At 56.1% G+C, this 17,041-nt stretch overlaps 1 protein-coding gene across 1 annotated transcript in view; it reads left to right on the plus strand.

The window, feature by feature from the left end:
- Window positions 1-17,041, plus strand: part of LOC116953534 (colorectal mutant cancer protein-like) — a 101,051-nt gene that overhangs the window by 44,308 nt on the left and 39,702 nt on the right. Inside the window, exon 3 of the mRNA XM_032973818.2 lies at window positions 3,399-3,538. Coding sequence (XP_032829709.1) covers window positions 3,399-3,538 — 140 coding nt within the window. The remainder of the gene's footprint in view (window positions 1-3,398; window positions 3,539-17,041) is intronic.

A 17,041-nucleotide genomic window follows, 5' to 3' on the forward strand; every position in this document is an offset into this window, starting at 1 on the left:
AGGGGGGAGGTTTTGATGAGAGGGGGAGATTTTGATGAGAGGGGGAGATTTTGATGAGAGGGGGGAGATTTGATGAGAGGGGGAGGTTTTGATGAGAGGGGAAGATTTTGATGAGAGGGGGAGATTTGATGAGAGGGGGAGGTTTTGATGAGAGGGGGAGATTTTGATGAGAGGGGGAGATTTGATGAGAGGGGGAGATTTGATGAGAGGGGGAGATTTTGATGAGAGGGGGAGATTTTGATGAGAGGGGGAGATTTTGATGAGAGGGGGAGATTTGATGAGAGGGGGAGATTTGACGAGAGGGGGAGATTGTGATGAGAAGTAGCGCTGTGGCGTCCGCTTCAACGCTGCTGCTCAAAACGTAAACGTAAGAAAATAAAAATCGCATTCACTAATTGAGAAAATTTATCGCCGTTTCTTAACAAGCACCCCCCCCCCCCCCCCGTTCGCCGTTGACGCCGCGCCTTCTCTCCCGGCGTTCGACTTGGCACCGGAGGCTCCCCAGCGAGCCAGGAGGCCCCTCTCTGGGGGGAGGGGGGAGCAGAGGGAGGGGTGCAGGAGGCTGCGGACATCGCATCCTGCCCGGTCGCCTTTAATTGGCGGCGCAGCCCACGGCCGTGCGCCGCTTAACGCAACACCGTCTCCTCCTTTGCCGTAGTCAGTCGGCGGGCGGCGTGCGGGTGCTCGCGCCTCTTGGGGCGTGCCACGGTGGCTAGGAGATGTTAACCACCTCGCCTGGTATGCAGGAGGTCGTGGGTTCGATCCCGACCCCGTCGACGCCTGCTGTGTGTCTGGCGTTTGCGTGTCTCTCTCGCCGTGGTGGTCGCGTTGATTTTTGTCCGGGTCTTCCGATTCTCTCCCCCCCCCCCCACCTTTAAAATCAACGTCACGCATTTAGAGTCATTTGGCCGCTATCAATCTTTCCACGTGATGACGATGAGCAACTTGGTTGAGCTATCGTTTGCGATGGCCAGGTCGCTCCTGAAAAAAATTGCTTCATAGCTCAGTGTGCCCTTGCCTGCCTGGCTAAGACATCAAACAATAGTTCGTCATAGTTCGATGTTGACATCTGGCCAGATGAGGGCCAAGGGTTGTGACCTCTTTGACGGACTCTCAAAGAGTGGAGGCCCTTCCGCCAGCGGCGGTGTGAGCGAGCAGTTGCAGGGCCGCGCCTCTAACCCCGTGCGTGTGCCGGCGACGGGGTTGTCATCGGCGTCGACCGACACGGGGCGCTGCCGTACGAAACGCCGCCGGTGAAACGCTTGACGGCAGGACAAGCCCCGGCCGACTCTGCGACGCTTTTGTCGGAGTGAACGAGGGACGGTCGCCATTGGCGGGGCGGCGGTGTGTCATTTTGCTCGAGTGGTGCAGGGGGCGAATTTGCGTGTGGGGGTTGTGCGCGTGGCATTATTGCTAGACTATTTAAACTAATTTTTTTTAATATTCACCAAGTAAGGCCCCACCTGTGTGGCTCTATTTTCCAGAAGCGACCTGGCCATCACAAATTATAGCTCAACGAAGCGGGGAAAATTATAGCGGCCAAATACTCTTAACGCGCGATTCTAAATGTGGAGGGGGAAAAATCCACGCGACCACGGATATAGACACACAAACTCCAGTGTCAGGGTCGGGATCTCACCCACGATCTCCTGCACACCAGGCGAGGTAGTTAACATCTCACCATTGTGGCGCCCAGTGTTTGATTATGCCACGGCCGACCTCTGCAGTTGCCCACTTATCTTTAGTCACGGTGAGGTCACTGCTGTTGCGTTAAACCTTTAACCCGTGGCTCACGACGACGGGAAGGGGAGTGGAGTCGGTTGCGCAACAGGGCAGCGGACGAGGGGGGGGGGGGGCTGGAAGAGAGGGAGAGGCAGGAGGAGTAGGATCAGAGGAGGGGGGGATGAGGAGGTGGGGAGGGGGAGGAGGAGGGGGGGCAGCCAAGATGTCGGGGATGAGAGGGATGGTAATTGTGATGAGAGGGATGGTAATTGTGATGAGAGGGATGGTAATTGTGATGAGAGGGGAGGGAAGAGACGGAGAAGAGAGAAGGAAGGAGCGAGCTGCACGGTGTGGGTGTGTGTGTTTGTGTTTTCACAGGGGGGCGGGGAGAGGGATTTAGAGCGATGGTCACGTGATTTTACGGGAGGTCAAGTGATTTGCGGGAGGTCACGTGATTTGCGGGAGGTCACGTGATTTTAAGGGAGGTCACGTGATTTACAGGTCACTTGACTTACAGGTCACGTGATTTACAGGAGGTCACGTGATTTACGGGAGGTCGCGTCATTTACGGGAGGTCACGTGATTTTACGGGAGGTTACGTGATTTTACGGGAGGTCACTTTACTTGCAGGAGGTCACTTGACTTGCAGGAGGTCACGTGATTTTACGGGAGCTTACGTGATTTACGGGAGGTCACGTGACTTGCGGTAGGTCACGTGACTTGCGGGAGGCGTGAGCCGAGTTCGACGTAGAGATGCGCTTGTCGTACGAGCGGTGCCGCTCGTACGACGCGCGCAACGGACTCGCGCTTGAGGTTAATCATCCACACGAGTGGTTCTCTAACGGGGGTACGCGGACACCCTGGGGGGGTGGAGTGGGGGGGGTACGTGGCAGTGTCCCAATAGGGGGTACATGAGGTGACGTATAAAAATGTGAAATTATATAATGCATGAGAGTAGTTAGGCGAATAATCACGTGTGAATCTGCCAATATAAATTAACAATGATTACATTTACATCCACAGGGCAAACTAGGACGATGTGAAAGACCTTTCTGAACTCGCTGATCATAGACGATGTGGTTTCCAAGAGTAACCAGAGCGCGCTGACTAATTCCGTCACGCGTGCAGAGCGTCCGTTGCTTAGCTAGTTACGTTATATACCTCACAAAATGGACAGTTGGTTAAGATATTGACGTTCATTATTCGTCCCTTTAATTTCTCAGAACCATGTTGGGGGTCGGGCAAGGTGGGTCGTATCTTGGGTTGAAACAAAATTCAACAAGTTGGGTTGGGGTTGTAACTGTCGCAGCCAACAAACTTGTCGAGAACCACCGCCGTAGATATCGGGCAGGAGGGCGGAGGGCCGGTTGCTGCGACACAGCCATCGGGATGCGGTCTCCGCGAGCCTCGAGGCCCAACGGGGGCAACGCCGTGGGAGCCAGAGGGTGGGGACGAGGCTTGGGAGCTCGCCGCGAGCCTCCCGCGGGACCTGGCAGGGGGGGGGTAACAAATCTGCTGCGGCGTCGTCATCTTCGGCGGGGGTCCACAGCAGCAGAACAAGCGCCGCTCTGCGCCGCCATAATTCCCCTTCCACGTCGCTGACGCGCTGTCCCCCTCCGCGTGCGGTCCGTCCCCTCCCCTTCTTTCCCTGCCCCCCCCACCCCACCTCACGCCAGCGAGGAGGATGAGTATCTGGAGCAGGAGTCGGAGCTCAGCGCGAGCCAGGGGGACGGCCTGGACGACTCGCAGAGCCTGGAGCAGGAGGAGACGCCGTCGCTGCCCGAGAACCAGTCCACGATGGTGGCGGCCGATGTCGGTGCGTGGGTTTTCGCGTTCCGCCACCGCCCGCCGTGGCGGACGTCTCGGGACACGCTCGCACGGCAACCGCCTCCCTGCGCTCGCCCGCTATACAGGAGGTCGTGGGTTCGATCCCGGAGCCTGACGATGCCCGCCGTACGTTTTGAAGTTTGCGTGTCTTTCTCCCCCACCCCCCCCCCCCCCCCCCGTTGCGGTCGCGTGGGTTTTTCCTCCGGCTCCTCCGCTTTTTTCCCCTGCGCATTTCGAATCGACGTGGGATAAATTACCACGCGCTGAGCCACTTCTTCGTCGCGCTGTCCATTTGTGGCCAGGCCGCCACAGGTCACGGACCGTGGCCAGGTCACCTGTGGCCAGGTCACGGTCCGTCACGCTTTGGAGTGTTTGTAGCGGGTGGTCGCAAGTCGCCGTGCCGCTCGACGATCTCCGTCCACTCGCGGGTCCTCGATGATTCTAAACGAAATTAAAATGAAGCACACGAGGGCTTGTCCTTTTAACCCGCCTACCACCACCCGACACAGCCAACGAGTGAGGTTTGTCACGTACACAGAGCGTGGCCAATTCGTTGCTGGTACAGCACGCCGGTGTGTCGGAGAGCAGAGCCACAACATTTGCAATCTGGGTACGACGTTTTTGGCAGCAATTGCAACCGGCATCATCAGGCGACAGCCAGATTTGTGGAGAAATCCTCCTCCTGTTTCGCTCTTAATGTGATGTCGTCACTCGTGAGCCAATCAGGTGCGAGATGGAGCGATCGAATTTGAGTGCTCGCTTGACGACGTCCTCGCGTGGAGGAAAGTGTTTCGCGCACCGCGTGCCCTGCGGCAATAACCACGACGTCCCGACGTTCCGCACCACCACCCTCCTCCCCCCCCCCCCCATGCCGTCCGACACGCGGAGCGAAACGTTGGGCACGACCCGAACCCCCGCCGGAGTTGTGCTGAGCGATGCGAGCACTTGGCACGGTGCAGCGGTGAGGTCCAGTGCTCCTCCATCCTCCTCCTCCGTCCTCCTCATCTTCCTAAGCCCCTCTCCCCCCCCCCCCTCCTCGTCCTTTTCACCATCCTCCTCCTATTATTATTAATAATTTAATCCAGAGGGCACCTTGTGTGTGGGAAAGTGCCACGGTGGCAGCGGCTAGACTGCCGTCGTTAATTTCCCCACCCCAACCACCACCACCACCACCGCCACCACCGCCCCATTTTGACCGTCCTACCCGTGCCCGTCCTACGTTGAACCCACCACCGTTATCACCGTTATATATATATAAAATATATCTACGTGCGTGTTATTATTATTTTTAATATGCTACGAGCGCGCCCCGGATGGTGACGTGCGACCTTTGTAGGGCGTTGAAGGCAAAAACGCCGAGCCCCGAAGTGTTTCTCCTGGACGCGTGCTCGACGCTTTATTGCAGGTTTGGTCGCCGAGAGGCAGCACTACGACTCTACGAGCCGAGGAGATGGGTGGTGGTGGGGGGGGGGGGCTGTGGGTGGGCGCGGTGATCCCTGCGATGTGCGGCACCGTCGCAACACGATGGCGGTGTCGCTTTGTTTTTGCTTGCTGCTTGCTCCGATGGACCGATCACTTGTTCGGAGATTTCGAATGTTCTTGTTCTTGCTGTCGTTGTTTGCCACGCGTGCTTTTTTTGCTTGCCTTGGGAAGGTCGCGTTCACCGAGCGCGCAGCGGTGGCGGCAGACCGGAATCAGAATCGGAGTATCTATTTATATCGGACGAATCCGATGCGGCTTTACGAAGCTCTTTCGGCGCCGGATGTCCAGATGCTGCGGCATCTGCCGGAGGGATGGGTGGAAGCGTTGGCAGTGAGGTGCGGTGATTGCGACGGTGGCGGTGGCGTCAGTGTCTTTTACCCATAATCCCCCTGTTTCTGTGTCTCGTTTGCGTGTGCGTGTGTCTCGCTGTGTGTTTGCGGAGAGCTGCATAGCTCTTTTCTCAGAAGCGACGAGGCTATCACAAACGATAGCTGCACGGGATTCCTTATCGCGTGGAAATGTACAGCAGCCAAGTGCTCTGGACGCACAACCGTGGGGGAGTCGATTCTAAACGTGGAGGGGGAAAAACGGAGGGCCCGGAGTAAAATCCACATGACCACGGGGCAGAGAGAGACACGCGCACTCCAAATACACAGCAGCAGCAGCAGGCGTCAGGGTCGGGATTGAACCCACGACCTCCTGTATACCAAGCGAGGTCGTCAACATCTCCTAGCCACCGTGATGATGATGAGAGAGAGAGACACCGCAAACTCCACTAATACAGCAGGCGTCAGGGTCGGAATCGAACCCACGACCTCCTGTGCACCGGGCGAGGTCGTCAACATCTCCTAGCCACCGTGGCGCACCGAGATCCGTGACCCTCGTATCCATCAAGGCGCTAGCGGGCAACCAACGAGCGTTCACGCCGCGCCGTACTCTCCCCTCCCTCTTTTCTCACTCTCCCGCGACTTTTGTTCAGAGTTGGCCGACGCATCGCCCGCGCCGTTGTGCTACAACAAAGGCGAAGATCCCCCGTGCAGCCTTGACAGACTGTTGGGGCAAGTGCCGTTAGCGAGCACCTTTTGAAGGCCGGCACCGTGGCACGCGAGGGGGGTGGGTGGCCGGCACCACGACCCGGCCGCCTTTGTCTCCCCAGTGGCGATGTTCACACACCGCACCGGATGCTCATTTGAGGCCGAGTTCGACCTGGGGGAGGCCCGGGACGGGTTCAGATAATCGTCACCGGTGGTGTTGGCGGCCGTGAGCGGGGAATCGAAGCCGGGTCGCCGTGTTCGTAGCGCGGCGTGGCGCTAACCGCCGAGCCACCGCTCCCCCCGCATGCCCGAGGACGGCCGTCAAAGTGGGGGGGGGGGGAGTATAACAGCCGCAGCCAACAAACTTGTCGAGAACCACCGCCGTCGACATCGGGCAGGAGGGGCGGAGGGCCGGTTGCTGCGACGTAGCCATGGTGGGGGAGCGGTCTCCGCGAGCCTCGAGGCCCAACGGGGGCAGCGCCGTGGGAGCCCCAGGGCGGGGGCGAGGCCTTGGAGCTCGCCGCGAGCCTCCCAAGCAGCGGGCCGCGGGATCTCGCGGTGGTGGTGGTGGTGGTGGGGGGGGGTCACAGAGCGCCGCTCCGCCCGCAGCTGAAGACGCCGCCGTTAGACCCCGGGGGGAGGCGGGGGGGGGTCGTGGACGGGGAAAAAAACCGAGACGCTCGCTCGGGGTTTTTGTTGTTGTTGTTGTGTTTTGTTTTTGTTGTTGTTGTTTTGTTTTCAGCGTCGTCGTTCCGTGCCGCGGTTGCCGTGGTGGGGGGGATGGAGTGGGGGGATGGAGTGGGGTTGGTGGAGGGGAGGGGTCGTTAGCGGCGCGCGCAACGACGGCGGCCGCCTACAAGCGGCGCACACGCGACCGATGGTTTCCATATTCTCCGGTTCTTTCTGTAAAGTCATGTAGGTGTAGAAATGTTAAAATAAAAATGCAAAAAACATTTAAATTGAAAAAAAAAATGTTAAAAATAAAAAAACAACTCACGAACGTTTCGATCGTAACAAGAAAGCGCTCGTCATCAGGCGGAGAGAGACGGATGGTTTGCCCGCACGTCGGCCGCCCCCCTTCCCCCCGTGTGCCTGAGCGCTCTCCTTTCCGAGCCCTCCCATCCCCCCCCATTGTATCTCTTGAATTGGGGGCCCCGTTGTTTTTTGTTCTGTTTTTTCACGGGCGGCGTTGTGGTCTCCGCTGCGTGCACACCGTTGTGTTTGCGGCGAGGCCCCGGCGGTGTTTGACTTCGGCCAAGCTGGCGTGTGCTCTGCCGCTCGTCAATGCTTTTGTCCTCCCGGTGACCCGAGTCGCTCTTGCAGAGTGGCGAGGCCATAATCCGCGGTCTCCCGAGTTGCTCGCCTGGTTAAACAAATCTTGAAATTGTAACCCGCAAAAACCACCCGCTAAACCCCCACCCACTCACTCACCGACCCACTAGTTCACTCTCATCACTTGCTCATTAATCTCTACTCATTCACCCACTCATGTTCATTCATTCGCCCAGGTCTCGTGAGTTACTCATGTTGGTTCAGCAAAGGAATTTTGAAATGTTGAACTCACTAAACCCACCCACCCACTCACTCGCCCACCCACTAATTCACTCTCATCACTTACTCATTCGTCCACTCACTCACTCATTCACCCACCTCATGTTCATTCATTCGCCCACGTCACTCTTGGTTCTCACCCCCCCCCCCCCCGTTAAACATAATTCACGTGGACCTGTTGAAAACTCTCCACCACCGCCCGACACAGCCAATCAGTGAACGCTTGTCACGTGAACAAAACGTGCCAATTCGTGACTAGCACAGCACACCGATGCGTGTTGGAGAGTGAACCCACCACGACATTTACAATTTGAGTACCGTTACGTTTCGCCGGTAATTACAACCAGCATCATCAGGCGGACAGCCACAGGGCTGTGGAGAGATCCTCGGCCTGTTTCGGTCTTAAATAGACAAGGGGGGGTAAATGTGATGTCATTACTTGTGAGCCATTCTGGTGCGAAGCGTCGTACTCGAATGGTAAATGTCGTAGTGGGTTTATTCTCCAACAGACTGGTTAGTGCTGAACTAGTAACCAATTGGCATGTTTTGTTTACGTGACAATCCTTACTAATTGGCCGTGTCGGGTGGTGATGGGTTTAACGACACATTTAATATTTCCGCGATCTAACCCAAAAAAAAACCTTATGGATGAAACTCGGTCAACCCATGGCACCTGCCATGAGATGAATGACTGGCGGATGCATCAGCTGTGCCCCCTACTGGACCGACTTGCTGCATTTTATCCGCCCGGCGCTCAGCTCGTTGTTGTGGGGGTCGCTCCTCCGCCCTCCATTGTTGTTGGAGTGCGACTGCCTCCAACTGCCCAGTGGCGTCCTTCACGAGCCTCCTCCACAGAGGCCGATCTTGACACCGCTGGTACCGGTCATCGGCAAGTCCACTCAGCTCCACATTCTCCCCTACCGCATCACTCCATCTCTTCTCCAGCCCGTGTCGTAGCCCCCTCTATACGGCCAAACAGAAGCTGCTTGGGCATGCGGTGGTTTGGGCATGCGGGCCACATGACCCAGCTGTGGAGTTCTCCCTCCCTTCCATCTCATCATCATCATCACCCTCTCATCCCCGACATCTTGGCCCGGTCATTCGTTCTCCTACCTCCTCATCCTCCTCATCCTCCTCCCCCCCACCCGCCTTCCTGCACCGGCGCACCTCCTTCTCCCCGCTGCTCGTCTGGAGCCGTCTGGAGCCGTCTGGAGCCGTGCCCTCCTCTTTGTCCGTCTCGGCCTCCCCTCACCTGTCTCGGACTCCCTTCACCTGTCTCGGCCTCCCTTCACCTGTCTCGGCCTCCCTTCACCTGTCTCGGCCTACCTTCACCTGTCTCGGCCTACCTTCACCTGTCTCGCTCATCTAGCTGCCCCCCCCCCCCGCCTTGCTTTCTGCCCCTTTTGCTCACCTGACTCTCCTCCCCTCTCCGCGGTGGAGGTGGTGGTATACAGGAGGTTGTGGGTTCGATCCCGACCCTGACACCTGCTGCTGTATATGTGGAGTTTGCGTGTCTCTCTCTCTCTCATCATCATCACGGTGGCTAGGAGATGTTAACTACCTCGCCTGGTATACAGGAGGGCGTGGGTTCGATCCCGACCCTGACACCTGCTGCTGCTGTATATGTGGAGTTTGCGTGTCTCTCTCTCATCATCATCACGGTGACTAGGAGATGTTAACTACCTCGCCTGGTGTACAGGAGGTCGTGGGTTCGATCCCGACCCTGACGCCTGCTGCTGTATATTTGGAGTTTGCGTGTCTCTCTCTCTCATCATCATCACGGTGGCTAGGAGATGTTAACTACCTCGCCTGGTGTACAGGAGGTCGTGGGTTCGATCCCGACCCTGACGCCTGCTGCTGCTGTATATGTGGAGTTTGCATGTCTCTCTCTCTCATCATCATCACGGTGGCTAGGAGATGTTAACTACCTCGCCTGGTATACAGGAGGTCGTGGGTTCGATCCCGACCCTGACGCCTGCTGCTGTATATTTGGAGTTTGCGTGTCTCTCTCATCATCATCACGGTGCCTAGGAGATGTTAACTACCTCGCCTGGTATACAGGAGGTCGTGGGTTCGATCCCGACCCTGACACCTGCTGCTGTATATTTGGAGTTTGCGTGTCTCTCTCTCATCATCATCACGGTGGCTAGAAGATGTTAACTACCTCGCCTGGTATACAGGAGGTCGTGGGTTCGATCCCGACCCTGACACCTGCTGCTGTATATGTGGAGTTTGCGTGTCTCTCTCATCATCATCACGGTGCCTAGGAGATGTTAACTACCTCGCCTGGTGTACAGGAGGTCGTGGGTTCGATCCCGACCCTGACGCCTGCTGCTGTATATTTGGAGTTTGCGGTCTCTCTATCTCATCATCACGGTGGCTAGGAGATGTTCACTACCTCGCCTGGTATACACGAGGTCGTGGGATCGATCCCGACCCTCACGGGCCCTCCGTTTTTTCCTCGCCACATTTAGAATCGCCATCACGCCTTTCGAGAGTATTTTTGGCTGCTGTATATTTCCAAGCGATGAGAAGCCACTTCGTTGGCATGTCATTTGTGGCCAGGTTGCTTCTGCAAAAGAGCTGTGTACCTTACCTGGTACAACAAAACATTATTTGGTTTTAGTGGTGGTGGTGTTGGTGGTGGCGTGCCACAGGCACAACAGTTGCTACGTCACCCACAAGCCGAGAATTGTTAAAACGGCGACTTTATTCCCATGTGTTCGTAACTCGCGTCGTTCGTCTTGTAGCTAAAAAAAATATAATCTGATAATAATCATAATATTGTAGTGTCCTTTCAGGACCTTTATCAGCTTCATCGTCGAGTGATTTGTGTTTCTCTCTCTCTCTCCTCCCACGGCCTTTTTCCTTCGCTTGCCGTGCGTCCCGCGGCCGCCAAGCTGCGACGGCGCTGAGCTTCCTCACAATCGGCCCCCTTTCTTTTCTCCGCACGCAAAGGGCGGACTTCACGTGTGTGTGTGTGCGTGCGTGTGTGCACATGGCCTGGCACAAGCGTCGTGGTGACGTCACCGCCACTTAGTGGCCAATGGCGGTTGTTGTGTGCGTGCTTGTGTGTGTGTGTGCGTGCGCGTGTGTGTGCGTGCATGTGTGTGTGTATGCGTATGTGCACATGTGTGTGTGTGCGTGTGTGCGTGCATGTGTGCGTGCATGTATGTGTGCGTGCGTATGTGCGTGCGTGTATGTGTGCGTGCGTGTGTGCGTGCGTGTGTACGCATGTGTGTGTGTGCGTGTTTTCTTTCTCTCTTTAATAATTGACAGGACACTGGCGTGTAAAGACGACGGATAAAAAGTTATCTGTATCTCGAAGTCGCTTGCGCTTTGCGAAGGAGGATAAAAAAAACACGTGTGATTGATCTGTTTTGACATTTTGCACGAGGGGAAAAAAACTCCCCCCCCCCCCAGCCTCCCCCATTCAACCCCCCCATTGGCAGTGAGCGGCGATACGATCCGCCAGTCGGGAACAAAGCGCAATGCGGCGACGTATCGCTACGGAGACCATCATCGCCCCCATCATCTCGAGCCTCGGGGGGCCTCACACGTGCTTACGGCTCCCTGGGTGCAGCTTTAGCCCCCCCCCACCAAACCGCCCCACCCTCCCCCCCCCCTCGTTCCCGAGCAGCGAGAGGCTCGCGCTTCCATGTAACCTCGACGTTCGCAAACAGCGGGGAAGGCGCCGCAGCCATCTGCGCGACCTTGCGCGGCACGCGCCGTTGCCGATGCACAACGCCCTCGGCCTCGCCTGGACCACCGACTCGGCAGGAGATTTCACAGGGGGCAAAGCGGCGCCGCTCGCAAGCGGCAGGGAGGCGCCCCGCTGCCATCCGCGTGACCTTGCGTGTGCCGTGCCACGCGACCGCCAAATGCTGCGTGTGCATTGCTCTCAGCCATGTCCAGACCACCAGCTCGACAGAGCTGAACGGCGTGGGTCCGTGTCCGCTGTTTGGGCCGCCGTGCTCGAGAGGGGCCGATATCGTTCCAGCGTCACCGGTTGCCTGCGTAGGGCGTGCGCGGCGAGTGTTGAACCGTGGGTGAAAGTGACTGGACAAGGTGCTAGGGTGCCACGGTGGTGAGATGTTAACTCCCTCGCCTGGTGTGCAGGAGGCCGTGGGCTCGAATCCCGGTCCTGATGACACCTGCTATATATTTGGAGTTTGCGTGATCTCCCATTGTTGTCGCGTGGATTTCTCTTCGGGTCTTCCGCTTTTTCCCTCCCCATTTAAAGTCGACATCGTGCGTTCAGAGTTCACCCCGTGGACGCCTGTTGATTCTAAACGTGGAGGGAAAAAAACCGGAGGACCCGTATAAACATCCACGCGACCACAATGGGAGAGACAACGCAAACTCCAAATACACTGCAAGGAATCGTCAGGACCGGGATTCGAGCCCACGACCTCCTGTATACCGGGCGAGGCATTTAACATCTCCCTGGCCACCGTGGTGCCCACATAACACATTAATAAATTGACCCGTGGGAAGGAACACACGGGCAGAGATCTTCCTCCCTCACGGTCCGTGGCAGTTTCTTGCGTCGCCACCTGTTTAAGGCCCGAGACCGCGAGGGCCTTTTCGCAATCTCTGGCGGCTGCCTTATGATGCTGGTTGTTGCGACGACCGGCGAAACGTCTGCGTCGTGACGTTGGTCTCCGGCAACAAGGTGGCGCTACTGCAGGAGATGTTAACTCCCTCGCTGGGTGCGCAGGACGCCGTGGGTTCGATCCCGGACCCTGGCGACGCCTGTTGTATATTTGGAGTTTGCGTGTCTCTCTCTCTCTCCCTCTCCCATGGTCGCGTGGATTTTTCTCCGGGTCCTCCGGTTATTCCGTCCACGTTTAGAATCAACGTCACGCGTCTAAGAGTATTAGCCTGCTGCTTGCTATAAATGTGCACTTAATGATGAGCCACTTCGTTGAGCTGTCAGTTGTGGCCAGGTTGTGGCCAGGTCGCTTCTGAAAGAGAGCTACATAACTCAGTGGGGCCTCACCTCGTGAATTAAAAAATAGTTTATTTTTTTCAGTTTTACCTCCGGTTTTACTTTCCACACTGGGAAACACGCATTGAGATTATTTGGCTGCCACTATGAAGTCCCACGCGTGATGATGATTATGATGATGATATCAGCCACTTCGATGATGATCTGTCATCACGTGTGGCCAGGTCGCCTCCGACAAAGGGCTCGGTGGCCTTAACCCGGTAAAATGAAATAGTTTAGCTTGAATGCGATTGGCGCGTCCGTTCACGCGACAGCATCGTTAACCGTTTGTGTCGGGTGGAGGAGGGTTTTCCGACGCAACATTTCACTAGAGCGGCGATCCGACCCTAAACTCGGTGGCGAACCTGCTTAGTTTTTTAGCCGCGGAGAGAAACGGAGCAACATGCAAGGAGGCGCGGCGGACTGCGATGTCTTGGGGGGGGGGGGATCCAGCAGTGTATAGATCACTGCTGATGATGACGACGGTGACGACAACGATGACGATGATGTTGACGATGACAATCTTGACGATGACGATGTTGACGACGACGATGTTGACTACGACCATGACGATGGTGATGACGACGATGTTGATGACGACGATGACGATGATGACGATGTGGACGACGACGTTGACAATGTTGATGACGATAATGACGATGTTGATGACGATGTTGATGACGATGTTGATGGCGATGTTGATGACGATGTTGACAATGACCATGGTGATGATGATCATGGTGATGATGACGATGTTGAGGACGACAATGACGATGGTGACGATGTTGACGACGATGATGATGATGATGTTAAATTTTGATTTAAAGCTTTCGTGACTGCAGTAATTCATGTTCTTAGCTCTTTCGGTAAAGTCACGTTGAAGGGAAATAATAAAATATATTATTGCTTTATATATATATTATTATTTCATTGTTTCCCTTCAACGTGACTTTACCGAAAGAGCTAAGAATATAAAGATGATGATGTTGTTCAACGACTGCCCTTATGCTCGTCAAAGACTTCACCTCTTCAACCACAGCCGGTTTATTTAAAAAAAATTACTTTGTAGAAAACAAAGGTAACCGCAGGATTACAGCGCGTGCACTCCAAACTTGAATTTCAACTCGCAGGCATGAAAAGAATTGAGACACAAAAGATGCCCCAAGCCTTTTAACAGACTGTTGGGGCAAGTGCTGCATGGCGCACAAGGGGGTGGGTGGCCAGCACCACGCCCGACCGCCTTTGTCTCCCCAGTGGCGATGTTTACATACCGCACCAGGTACTCATTCGAGGCTGAGTCGACGTAGGGGAGGCCCAGGATCGCTTCATATATTCGTCGCCGACGTTGACCGTGAGCGGGGATCGAACTTCGGGTCGCGGGGTTCGTAGCGCTGACCGCTGCACTACCGCTGCCCATACACACAAATGCACACGCACGCACGCACACACGCACACGCGCACACACACGCACACACGCGCACACACACACACACGTGCACACACGCACACACACACACGCACACACACGCACACACACGCACACACACGCACACACGCGCACACACACACACGCGCACACACACACGCACACACGCACACACACACACACGCACACACACACACGCACACACACGCACGCACACACGCGCACACACACGCACACACGCACACACACGCACACACGCACACACACGCACACACACGCACACACGCACACACACGCACACACACGCACACACACGCACACACACACGCACACACGCACACGCGCACACACACGGGCACACACACGCGCACGGGCTGCGCTTCTCCCTCTGATTGCATTACGCTTCATTACGCCGCTGCGTGATTACGAGCTTCGAGGCAACGGATGGCAGTTGTCCGCCCTTAATTACAAAGGACTTAATTAAAAAGACTCGCAGAAGCCGTCATCATCATCATTATTATTATCACCATTGCTGCGCTCATCGCCGGGTTCGGAATCGTAATCCAACGATTAAAATGCGGAGGTGAATACCCGGGAAGAAATTCACTGCGCGATTGTCGACGCGTGGGGCCAGGGTGGGTAGCGGGGCAGCGGATTCGCTCGCTCCTCGCACAGCAAGAGGCGCCTGGCTTCGATTCCCTAACCCGCGCGCCTTTCTGCACGGAGTTTCTCTGCGTTTACCGGTTTCGTCCCACTGCTAAGCGGCGCAGTGTTGGCCCAATGCTTAAAAGTTCACCTGCAAATGACTCACTATTTCACCAGCCACGACAATGGCAAGGACATCAACGCGTAGCTGCGGCACCGCCGCACAACGATCGCTCGCTCCCTCGTAGAGGGAGGCGGCGGCCCGGAGGGCGCGAGGACGAGGAACCACAGACTAGCGGGAAGGCGGCGGCGGCGGCGGCGGCAGCAGCAGCAGCAGCCGGGCTGTGAGCCAGTGCCAAATCCCCCTCCAAGCTCTGCGCTCCTCTGTCTATGAAGGGTGTTAGCGGACAATTTGGCGCTCACAAGTGGTTGGCAACTGGAGGACCCGGAGGAATCTGACGCGCACAAGGGACGCACAGCTCCATGCCGTAGAGAAGGGGCAGGTGTTGTTAGCCCGCACTTTGCTGTACCGCCCTCACCTGGCGTGCTGGGGTACGGCTCCTCCTCGACGCCCACGGGGGAGGGAGTTTCACGACATCTGTGTGCAATCCACCAACCCTCCACGGTGCAAGATTCTCAACGGAACGATGTTTATTTTAGCAGGTGAGACCCACTGAGCTGTATTAGCTCTTTTTCAGAAGCGGCCTGGCCATCACAAATGATAGCTCAACGAAGTGGGCTTATCACGTGGACATTGGTATCGGCCAAATTGCCTTGAGCGCACGTTGATTCCGAATGTGGAGGGAGAAACAGGAGGCCCCGGAGAAAAATCCACGTGACCACGTGGAGAGAGAGACACCGCAAACTCCAAATATACACCAAGCGTCAGGGTCGGTATCGAACCCACGACCTCCTGTATAACAGGCGAGGTAGTTAACATCTCCTAGCCACCGCGATGATGATGAGAGAGAGAGAAACGCAAACTCCAAATATACAGCAGGCGTCAGGGTCCGGATCAAACTCACGACCTCCTGTATAACAGGCGAGGTAGTTAACATCTCCTAGCCACCGTGATGATGATGAGAGATAGAGACACGCAAACTCCAAATATACAGCAAGCGTAGGGGTCCGGATCGAACCCACGACCTCCGGTATACCAGGCGAGGTAGTCAATATCTCCTAGCCACCGTGGTGCGCACACACACACACACAGCAACTCCCACTGCAAAAACTTGGCAGGACCCTCCTGAAAGAGAGTCTTGAGACTGGGTAAAACGTAGTGATTATAATAATAATGGGCAACCGTTTACTGGGCAGTGTCAATGGTGGGTTGTGGTGAGCATTTCTGGCCCTCTGCTTGTTCTAAATGTAGCATTTTAAACGGCTTTGCGTCAACTTCAACTTTAGTGGTGCGTTGTTCAAATGTCCATCGTCGTCATCGTCGGCCGTGGTCGGTCCGCTGCTGAATGGAGGCCTCCCCCCCCCAAGCCGTCGCCACTCTCCGTCTGTCAGTGCCCGCGCACGAGCCGATGTCCTCGCTCCATCTCCGCGGCGGACGTGCTCTGGGACCCGTTGCCTCCGCCGCTGTGAGCTGCCACTCGGGCCGTTAGTCCTGACCTCGACGATCATCGTCGAGGTCATTGTCATCGTCGTCGTCATCATCGTCATCGTTGTCATCGTATTCATCGTCGTCGTCATTGTTATCAACATCTTCATTGTCATCATCATCATCATCGTCGTCGTTGCCATCGTCGTCGTCGTCAGGGCCCGATCAAGGCACGGGGCTTGAGGAGCTGCAGCCCAGGGCCCTCTGCCAGCTGGAGGGCCTCCGGAGATGAAGTGAAAAGTTCATTTGTGAACGCTGAATTTTATTTGTTGTTAGCCTTGTAAAAACAAATTTTATTTTTCTTTAACTTTGTTTTCCTTTTGAAAATATTACTGGGGGCCTCCACAGTACCTGTAGCCCAGGGGGCTACACAATCTTAATCCGGCCCTGGTTGTCGTCGTCATCATCACCATCATCATCATTATCGTAGTTCGTCTCATCATCATCATCATCATAATCGCATCATCGTTGTCAACAACAGCAGCTTGACTACGGCGCGTTCAGGCAGCGGCAGTGCGCGTGCTTCAGCGTCCTCGTGAAAGCGAAAGTTGCAGCACACATTCGATCAGAACTCCCTCCCCCCCCAGTTCTAGGTCAGTGGCGCTGTCCGTGTCATGTTGTCACGGGACGCGGCGTCCGTTCAGAATCCTCGCAGGGGCAGCGCCGTAGCCGTGCTGTGCTTGACAACGCCTCCCCCGCCGGAGGACATATCCGTCAAACCTGTGATTGACGAGAGACAAACCCGACGCGACAGAACA

The sequence above is a fragment of the Petromyzon marinus genome, chromosome 52 (assembly GCF_048934315.1).
Source record: "Petromyzon marinus isolate PM22_M1 ecotype Great Lakes invasive population chromosome 52, UKy_Petmar_22M1.pri1.0, whole genome shotgun sequence".
In the NCBI taxonomy this organism is placed as follows: Eukaryota; Metazoa; Chordata; class Hyperoartia; order Petromyzontiformes; family Petromyzontidae; genus Petromyzon; species Petromyzon marinus.